The sequence below is a fragment of the Bombus bifarius genome, unplaced genomic scaffold (assembly GCF_011952205.1).
Source record: "Bombus bifarius isolate JDL3187 unplaced genomic scaffold, Bbif_JDL3187 scf7180000008297, whole genome shotgun sequence".
Taxonomy (NCBI): Eukaryota; Metazoa; Arthropoda; class Insecta; order Hymenoptera; family Apidae; genus Bombus; species Bombus bifarius.
The window spans coordinates 624,869-635,074 of NW_022884576.1; the positions used below are offsets into that span (position 1 = coordinate 624,869).

A 10,206-nucleotide genomic window follows, 5' to 3' on the forward strand; every position below is an offset into this window, starting at 1 on the left:
TTCGACCTACCGACCTAATACGCGCTCGACCTACTGCCATCCAATACAGCATGGATCCACTGCTTAGTACATACATACTTACTTACTTGAATGCGTTTCACCTACTGTTTCACGTGTTTGGTACACACGTCGCGCTGCGATTGCATGCGTGCGCTTGCATAAATACACATCGTATAAATGGAATATCGTATTGCTCTCTACATGATTCACTGAACCTCATAGTACAGTTCTCAATTAGTTTTTGTATACGTAGATTATGTATTCGAGGAAGGGTGATCAACACGCTAAACTCGAAATGCTAGAAACATGTAAACATTGCGTATCGCCTAAACTTTGTTCGAATCTCATTCCAAGCAATGAGAGTAGTCCGATCTTTCAAAAAGCACAAAGCGATCTTTATTGCTCTACTTACCTGTTAAAATTCTGCAACGTGTTCCGACGCGTTTCTGCTCCTTGCTGAAGCGAATCTGCGCCGCGTGACGGCTGTCTGCACTTCTCGGATTCGCAGATCGACTCTTTCGTTGAAATCGTGCCAAAGGTCTCGGAGACATTGATTACAATCGCCGACACACGGATACGTTATAGTCGCAGAAAGAATCGTAACGCAACGTGTAACTTTTCAATTATCGATACGATGCATTCGCTAGCCGAACCATTGTCAATCGAAAAATCGGTAAGAAGGAACCGAGCAGTTGTTCGGTGTGTTTCGCGATAGGATTAAAACGAAATTACCAACAATCTCTTTTTAATAACTTATTACAGTACTTTATTAATCTCGTTAAGTTCTTAGATTACTTAAATATACACCCTGCGGCGAATTTCAGTACATGTCAATGTATTTTATCAAATAAACGTGATGTCAATCTTGGCGCGCAATTATCGAAACTTTCGTAATTCCCCCGTTCCGATAACCGATTGTCATGGTGTTCCGCAATGATAACCGATTATCGAAACTTTATTTAATCGGACGTACTAGCTACCCAATATACGTATTCATATTCGTTTGATGTATGTGCTGTATTTCTCGAAATGAAACATTTATAAAAGCGGCAGTCTTTTCTACGCTATCGGTCTACTGTATATACATATATTATATACATACATACATACATACATTACACACTCACACACACACACGCGCGCACGCACGCACGCATGCACGAACATATTATGCATACTTCATTCATATATATATATGTATATATGTGTGTATATATATGAATATACATATATACGATGTTACATACGTGTTCGTTATGTATACTTCGTACTTTTGTTGATTTCTTAATCTTCGTTTGTCTCTAGCTTCTTTCGCTTTTCTTTGTAATCCAATTCTTTTCACCGACATCTTATTACGATCTTATTATTATTTATTATTTTAACAATATTTTGTTTCCTAATTCCATTTACTCGTTTAATCATTGTTACCAACATTTTCTATCATTACGAATACGTGAGTACGCTTCAACGTTCAGATCCTGCACTCGCATAAATGACAAACTCTTTCTTATTCTTTTACCAGAGGACGAAATTTCCTTGTTTTCTTCTTTTTTCCGTTTACTGTTTATATCCCTAAATCACGTTAGAAATTACATGTTGTTCGTGGTAAGCGGAATAATTAGACGATAGCGCGAGAGAAAGAGTTGGAGAGATGGAAACGATAAAATTTGATCGCAATAGAGAAGTCAAAGGATGATCGAGTATGTGATGATTTGATGTGAAAAAAAGGACAGAAAAAGGGCGAAAAAGAAAAAGAGAGAAAAAGAGAGAGGGATGGGAAAGAGAGAGAAATGGGGGAGAAGGCATTGTGGATGGATTACGAAGGAAAGAATGCCATGGAGTAACGGAGCCTCGGGGTGAAGAACGATCTCGTCGAAAAACGAGACGGGAGAAGAAATAGTTTCGTATAATGTAAAACAGCGTTCTTCGGTTCACAATGTTTTTCGTAAGTTCGGGAGAACGTACGAGGATCAGAGTAAACACCGTATGAAATATCATTAAGCAACTCTACTTTCGATTTCGGATCACTTGACCGTCCTCTGGCACGTGGGCAAGTTTACCCTGAAGAATACATTGAGTTCTATCAACGAGGCTAATATCAAAAATACCGCATACATACATAAACAGGCTCGACCAACTTTTCTATCAAGCTGAAACTTATTCGAAGCAAAAGCAATGTAGAGTAACATTAGTGTCGATAACAGCGATATGGCACTGTACTCGAGCCCACCAGAATTTATACTGATGTAATGTTTTCCTGGTTGTGTCGGTGAAAACGAAGATTTAATTAGCCACGGTAGACCCAAACACAACAATATGTCGAAAGTGTTTGATCCGATCGAGTTGCTAATACCCATCGAGCCGTGTCCTGGTACAAAATAAATCGATCGAAAGATTTAACATAGAAACTATCGCGCCGTCCATTTCAAATATTATTCACAAATTAATAATTGTTCCTCACTAGTACCCAATTAATTCATTATTCATCTAATTTTTCATACGTTATATTCGCATATCAGCTTACCTTGCTTTGCTACTATTACGCTTGATACAGCCTCTGGTACGCTGGTACCAGCAGCCAGGAAAGTAATGCCCATCACGGAATCCGGTATTTTCAGAGTGTCTCCTGAAAAGAAAGTAATCACGTTTGCCTCATCCTGTTTTTTGTTCTTTTTTCTTATACGATTTCAGTTCTATCTGTTCTTTCGCTTTTTTTTTTACTTGCTATCACTTTCATTACCAATTATAGTGATCATCCATGCGACCACATAGCTCAACGATCCAATCCAAATGATGCACATAAGGAACGTTATCGGAAACCAATTCTTGAATCGTGGCTTTTCACAATCCGGAATAGTACACATGAAAACTAAATGAATCGGCCAAGTCATAATCCATGCTGTTTTTCTTATCCACCCAGCTCGTGTCGGCCAAACCAATAATTCGTATTCATAATCTGTTCAACGTAAAAGTATGCAACGCTTTTATTTTCCCTCTTTTTCTCCTTCTCCTCCCCCCACCCCTCCTTCCCTTTCTACGCTTTCCGCCAACACGCATCACTCTCTCTCTCTCTCTCTCTCTCTCTCTCTCTCTTTCTCTCTTTCTCTCCCTGCTCCCTGCACTCTCACCATTATTAGTTTAAAATTTGAAGAAACGTTCGGAAGGAAGTGATTTTTCTTTTTACCTGTTTCCGAAATGGATAATACTAAATTTTGCCCAGTGAAATTTCTATACTACTTACTAGGGTCGGGATTCTCTTCTTGAGGTTTCGTTCCTCCATTTTGCAATGGTAGATCTATATGTTCAGTTTGTTCAACGGCCGATTGTACTTTGTCGGATCTTGCCATGTGAATTTCCGTGCTGCCTTCTAAAGAAACGACACTTTCTGTTTAACTCTTTTTAAATGGACAAATATACAAATGTTCGGGGTAAGTATATACGGGGTGGTTGGTAACTGGCGGTACAAGCGGAAAGGGGATGATTCTACGCGAAAAAAGAAGTCGAAAATATAGAATAAAAATTTTTTTTTAATTTTTTTTTTACTTTTTCCATCGAGACAACGATCTACAGTGAGATCCGTTATAACGTACCGCACGTGTTCCGAGAGAAAATTCAAAATCGATTTTCTCGAAAACAAAGCCTCAAACGAAAAATTTTTATTCTATATTTTCGACTTCCTTTTTCGCGTAGAATCACCCCCTTTCCGCTTGTACTACCAGTTACCAACCACCTTGTATATTGTAAGAAACGTTGTAAATAAATCGGTACACAACTATATTTGCAACGATATTGAATGTACTATTCATTCGTACACAAACGTAAGTAAGAACATGGATATGTATTCGCACATGCGTATGTATATAAGATGATCATATCTACGATGTCAAAGAAAAAGACTACGATATCCAGATCGTTATCGTTATTCGAGTCTATCTGAGCAGAGTAAAGTGTTTAGTACTTGTTCTCTTACCTGTCGCGTGTCGGTGATCATCCGTTGACGATCGATCAGCATTATGCGTACGGAATCGCGTGCATCGCTGAAACGATTTGTCCCAATACATGACGGCGATGTATACGATGTACAATAACACTAGCGTTAACGCTTCGTACCATTCTACTCGTTCGTCGTGTATGATACATATCAGAATGGCAACCGTAACGCCGTAGGCGAGGCAGTCTCTGCTAACTGGCCACCAGTCAAGAGGAACTACCTGTACGTATTCGATTAACGTACGTAGACCGTTTGAGTTGCATAATACATAATATACATACAGGAAATATCGATAGGTTTCTTAATTGCACGCAGTCAACTAATAAAACGATAATAAAAACTTGTCCAATACTCTATGTGCACCAAGTTATGTAGATCACAAAAACTTACCATCCCAGCACCTATACCGCAGCAAGCCGGTACCGCGAGAATATTGAATACAGCCGAGCCTACTATTGTTCCGACACCGATGTCACCTTCGGTGATGAACGTGCCGATTGCGTTTACGAACAGTTCCGGCGCCGACGTTGCTGCGGCCATAAAGGTAGCACCTGCCACGTCCTTGGACATTGAAAGTGCTGAAATTGAAATTTAAAAACATTCAGAAACAAATTAAGAAGTTCGTATCGCTTTGGTTCATTTCACACTTGACTTCGTTCTTCTTCTACTTTTTTCTATGTACAAACCAGCTGTTTCACCCACGAATCATTCAATAAATTTATTCATCAGGTAGACGAACACAAACGAAAAACATATCTATAAGTCGACACCAATCGTAGCCTCCTAGAAAATAATATATTTAGAAATAACTGCGAAATGTTCCTTACCGTGACATATCTTTTCTACTGCGGGAACGAAGAATTTATCACACACTACCGCTAACGCGATAAACAGGTAAAGCGAAACGATTACGTGCACGACGACAGCTCCGCCCTGCCTCTGTTTCTCGTCGAAAAGGTCGTGTGGAAAGTCTTCTATCGCTGGAGGTGTACAATTTATACCTAGAACATAATATCTTTTTATTTTTATGTGTTTAATTCCATGTCCAACGCGTCGAAGAAAAGATTTGTTCCCGGATACCGATAAGGACGATTTATTTCATAGTAACAGATAGTTAATGTAACAGTTTGATATTTGGCGATGGAACGATGGTCAAGCGAAAAAACGCATCTAATTCGAACGAATTGTCAATTTTTTCTTTTCTATTTTTTCTTTTTCATTGATGTTTATCCTATTTTCACCTATATTTGTTGTATCATATTGAAGGAGGAAACGGCCGCATCACAAGAAAGAAGAGCGACGCGGCGTTATCATAGAATTCTTGCTTGCCATTTCTTGCTCTTAATCCCATTATATTTATTTCACGTCCATTATGTTTCTCGTCGATTTTTTCGATCTCTTAATAAATCTTCATTGTTTAAAGATACCGGATGTATGTGTATACAGTAAAACGATCGTGTTTGCTTACATTCTATTGGCATTCGATTTTGGTTAATCTATTACATAAGTAGCGACGACCTTGCATACTTGGATAGAAACGTCAAATACACACACAAATGTGATTACGAACCCAGATAATTGGTTTGTATTCGTTCTAGCCACGATGATCACAAATATAATCGGTTCATTGACCTTCGATGTTCACTCGTTGAATCTCTCTTCCCGGAAAGATGTCTTACTTAAAAATTCAATTTCATTCATAATCATCTAACCATGACCTAGTGGCGACAATCATCATCGTAACGAAGCGGTTTCCAATATACTATTCGAAAATAAATAAGCGACACGCCTGCCGATTTTGGATACATACGTACTAATTGCAACATTCGAATTCATTTTCAGAACTTATATTCTAAACTGGCAAATAAGTTCGAAGGCAAAACATACATATGTAATATATAAACACGTAAATAATTGTGACGAATGATACGATGCAACATTTTATCGTAGACACGTATTAATCTATATATATTTAAAAGTAAGCTGGAACAAAGAATAGTACACAAATTTCAAATAACCGTTCGTGTCATAGTTTACGTGGCATTTGCTTGCTCGGTTTCATAAGTTACTCGATGAAAACCATTCCCACGCGCACTCAAAGACAAATAACTCTCTTGGATATGACAGATCAGAAATGATCGCTACAATTGTTCACTCGCGACTCTTTAGCTTTATCATCGAATCGTATCTTTGTCATTTATTTGGTATCTTCTTTTCAACTTTTACTACGACATTTATGCAGGTACACATGTACGTAAATAGACGGAAACAAACACATGCATATGCACATTTTTCATTACGGATGAGTGGACGAAAATAGCAGAAATAAGAAAATTGTGGAAAACTATTTCTACTTTCAACGATAGATTCGTTTAATGCTCCAGTTTATCAATAACTATAAGTAAATGAAATATCGATGAGCATTAGTTTTGACGGATATTATATACAAGGGCTAATAAATGTTTCTCGCTACAAAATTTTTCGTTATATAAGTAAATCGTGAGAAATGTCTGATGCTTCACTAAATTTTATCGCATTTCTCGGTTTTCATCTAGCGTCTTTTCAACATGTTATAGTTATTGGCCGTAGTTTGTTAAACTTTGATTTTCCCGATAATTCGATGTTGATTTGCCTATTCTGTTTGATTCATTTCGCACATTCATTTCTCAAGTTTCGATACAAAACTCATTTAACCTTAAGTGTACCTAACAATATTTTTACAGCATAATAATCTCTCTATAACAAAGTTGCACTTGTATATCATTGTTCCTTATCATATCCCAACACATTCCGAATAAATGAAATGGCAGGCAAATTGAAAGTTTTATATTCCCTTTCATCGATCTTTTCTCGTAAATTTCATTAAAATATGCGATGCATGCGACAACGGTATTTCATAGCAATGGTTGTATAACGAAAGGAAAAAATGTTCTTTTTCAATAAATATTGGAAATAAGAGCGAGTTTACGAATTTCAATGACCTTCAAATATGTTGTCAAGGTGAACATTCTGGAGAACTTTTTCCTACACATATAACCGCTGCGCTGTTCGGCTTTGGTTTTCAGGTTATGTATAAAGCAATTTATTTTTAATACTATATGCATTATTTAACAACTTATTTTAGATACGTATGTTATATTGAAATACTTACTACATTTTTGACCAATCGAAAATTCTGAAATAAGTGCAACATTCTGTATATCAATCAATTCATCGAGGATTATTTTACGTCTAATGGCGGCCGGATACTACTCTGACCCAACCTATAACACATTGATTTTCCTTTTCTATTTATATAATATTACAAATGGTTCCCTTTCATCAATGCGTTAAGTTTAGGTTGGGCTATATAAAAATACGGTCGCTTATTCCAGTATGGAATGTAATCATAATCTAAATTTGATTCAAGTTTTTTGCGAATATCTTGAAAGGTAACGCCGAGCGATGATTATATGTATGTGTAGGAAATAGTGGTTTAGAATATTGATCTGGTTAATATATTTCAAGGACTTTGAAATCGGCGAAGTCGCCCATTTTTCCATTATATATTGTTTTTCTTACGAAGACTCTTTGCGCATATTCCTACCTTCGTTTGCGGAGCTATTCAACGTCACTCACATTTTCCATGTGATTTTCTCTCATCCCATTTTAAAGTTTCCATCGTTAAACGTTTCTCTACATCGTATACATATCTGCATGTGTATATATATATACACACACACACACACACATATGGTACATGTATATTGTATATACATTAATGACGATCGTTGGAAATAAAGATCAATTTGAAAGTGATATCCCATTGTTGGTGTACATGTGTGAAAGAAAAGTCCTGTCTAGGTTCAAATTAACAACTTTGTTTCTTCACCTCCGTTCTTAGATCTTGATAATTCTTCTCCTATAACCTGTTACAATCGACGTAATGAAGCAAATGATGCACGTATTGGTGTCTTGTACAGGTTACACAGCTGTATAGTTGATGTGACTTCCTACCGATTAAGCAACCTAAAGAAGTTAAATTGCTCTCATTCAAGTTGGCAGAGGAGATGCCATTCATGTCTAATGTACGTCGTATAAACTAGATATAACGTGGCTTGACCATTCGGTGTCGAACGGTTTCGTCTCGTTGGAAACAAACGATGATCATCGGCTTGATCGCCGATCATTAAACGTTGATTCTCAATTAGCAATCTGTTGATTTTTCTTTCATCACATCGTCGCAATTTCGAAAGAACTCAAAACTTTATTATTTCTTCTGTGTTTCGACCGCCGATAAGATCTATCGTGTACGATGCACAGGATTTTTCATTTATATTTTTGCGTTTCTTCGCATTTCGATATTTATTCAAAAAGAACAATGTGCGAGAGCGGAGGCAATATTTTTATCATCATATAAACTTTTGCAGTTCAAATACATCCAGACGGAACATTTCTCAGAATCTCAATCCTAAATCATAAGCAGTACTATATTACTAGTACTGTTCACCTCTTCGTCTCACTTTGCTCCATTACACGGCTATCTATTGAAATTGATATATATATATATATGTATATATATATGCATGCATATATATGTATATATATATATATATATATGCATGCATATATATGTATATATATATATATATATATATATATATATACACATACATACAGTTGCGCCGATTCATTTTATGATTCCTTTATAAAAATTAAAATACCAACATGTCTCATGATTGTACGTACGTTAACAGGCATCGTATTAATCTTAAATAAAAAAATAGCAATAATTTATCAACACAAAGACCACAAATAACAACGAATGTTAATTAACATGTTTAAGCATCTGTTAAACGTAGCATTCGTTACGAGTAACGAATCGTGCGAATACATAGGTACATAATAATATATGTCCATGAGTTTGAACAAGTTTCATTATCACTAACCGTAACACAAACTAAATCTTTTGACACGGATCGTTATACCCAATAACTTATCAAGTTGTTTAAACAAGGTTTCAATTAACCTGCATATAGAAGAACGACATGCGATGTGAAACTGGGATGAAATAAAAATAAGTAAAGGGAGTAGAAAGGAAGAAAAACGGTCGAGAGGTAGAGAGCAAAGAGCGAGAGAGCAAGAGAGAGTGTGTGTGAGAGAGAAAGAGAGTGAGGAGGAGAGAAAAGAGAGAGAGAGGAGGAGGAGAGAAAGGAGAGCGAAGGTGATCGAACAGAGAAAAGAGAGCAACGAGATTCAATTCATTCTATAAATTTTGGAATAAACATGTCTCTAGCCTGCACACGATCTCTTGTAGAAATAAAAATCACAGAACTCTTGCGATTTATAAAGAGAAAGAGATAATGAATAATTCATACGTCTCGTATGAACAAACATTTTACTTTACGCGTACGTTGTGCTTTGACAAGCGCCCTTCTGCGCAAGATTAGTTTCGAATATCTCGTCTTATTCGTAGTCTTTTAGACCAATCGATCATCGGAAACTAAATCACAAGTATTGATGCGCGATACGCAGCACCGCACGACACACCTGTACGTTTAATTGAATTCAGTTGAAAATGCACCAAATGTTTGGAACGATTTTCTATTTTTGGCTTCTATTTTTAGTTGATCTTGCATCGTTGTCCCTTTCCTCTTTTCTTAGTCTTCTTCCTTCTTCCATTTGTCTGCCTCATTTTCTACCCCATACTCATTCTCCTTCATCTTCCTTTTCCTTATGATGTATACTATTCTTCTACTCTTCCCTCTGTTGTTATTGCTGCTGCTAATGCTGATGTTAGCCATCCTGCTGTCCCTCCACTTCCTTCTCTTCCTCCTCCTTCTCCTCGTCTTCCTCCACCTCCTCCTGTTCCTTCTCTTCCTACGTCTCCTCCACCTTGTTCGATACTTTAATTCCGATTTTTTAATATCATTCCGTTCTATCTTTCACCGCTATCAAAGCACACCCCCCTAACCATTCTTGTATCGATCGAACATATACCATAAAAAAGCATCCGTTCCCGATAATATTCAAAATATATTTGAACGAACCTCCTCCTAAGTCAGACGTATCCATGTTGTCAATCCCGTTGTCACACATATACTACATTAACAACTACTCCGAAGTCCGGCAGCGTTTGTTGGAATCGCCCCTCCCTCTAACTCTTCTCTTCTCATCTCTCGCGCATCGCGCCCGCTGAATCGTGCCGCGGTCAAAATGCGAAATCGTCATCGCAC

The 10,206-nt window shown here is 37.1% G+C and overlaps 1 protein-coding gene across 4 annotated transcripts; it reads right to left on the reverse strand.

Annotated features, from left to right (window-relative positions):
• Positions 1–1,890: 1,890 nt before the first annotated feature.
• On the reverse strand, positions 1,891–10,163 carry LOC117212440 (sodium/potassium/calcium exchanger 4). Of its 4 annotated transcripts, none has more exons than XM_033457283.1 (8): positions 10,021–10,163; positions 4,819–4,992; positions 4,382–4,569; positions 3,971–4,211; positions 3,242–3,367; positions 2,741–2,956; positions 2,525–2,626; positions 1,891–2,368 (listed from the first exon to the last, which is right to left on the reverse strand). In XM_033457283.1, exons 1-8 carry the CDS (start codon positions 10,067–10,069, stop codon positions 2,025–2,027), a joined length of 1,440 nt encoding a protein of 479 aa, XP_033313174.1. In that variant the 5' UTR covers positions 10,070–10,163; the 3' UTR covers positions 1,891–2,024. The 4 variants fall into 4 exon arrangements, with proteins under 4 accessions (XP_033313174.1, XP_033313177.1, XP_033313175.1 ...); XM_033457286.1 differs by lacking the exon at positions 10,021–10,163 and adding an exon at positions 9,521–9,944; XM_033457284.1 differs by lacking the exon at positions 10,021–10,163 and adding an exon at positions 7,578–8,469.
• Between the last annotated feature and the right edge of the window lie 43 nt (positions 10,164–10,206).

What these genes read in the sequence shown, in the direction of transcription:
- LOC117212440 (XM_033457283.1), bottom strand. Translation starts at nt 10,069, where the DNA reads ATGTGTGACAACGGGATTGACAACATGGATACGTCTGACTTAGGAGGA. An exon ending in TACGTCTGACTTAGGAGGAG is followed by an intron (nt 4,993 to 10,020) that starts GTTCGTTCAAAT and finishes ATTATGTTCTAG; the next exon opens with GTATAAATTGTACACCTCCA. An exon ending in TGATCACCGACACGCGACAG is followed by an intron (nt 3,368 to 3,970) that starts GTAAGAGAACAA and finishes TCGTTTCTTTAG; the next exon opens with AAGGCAGCACGGAAATTCAC.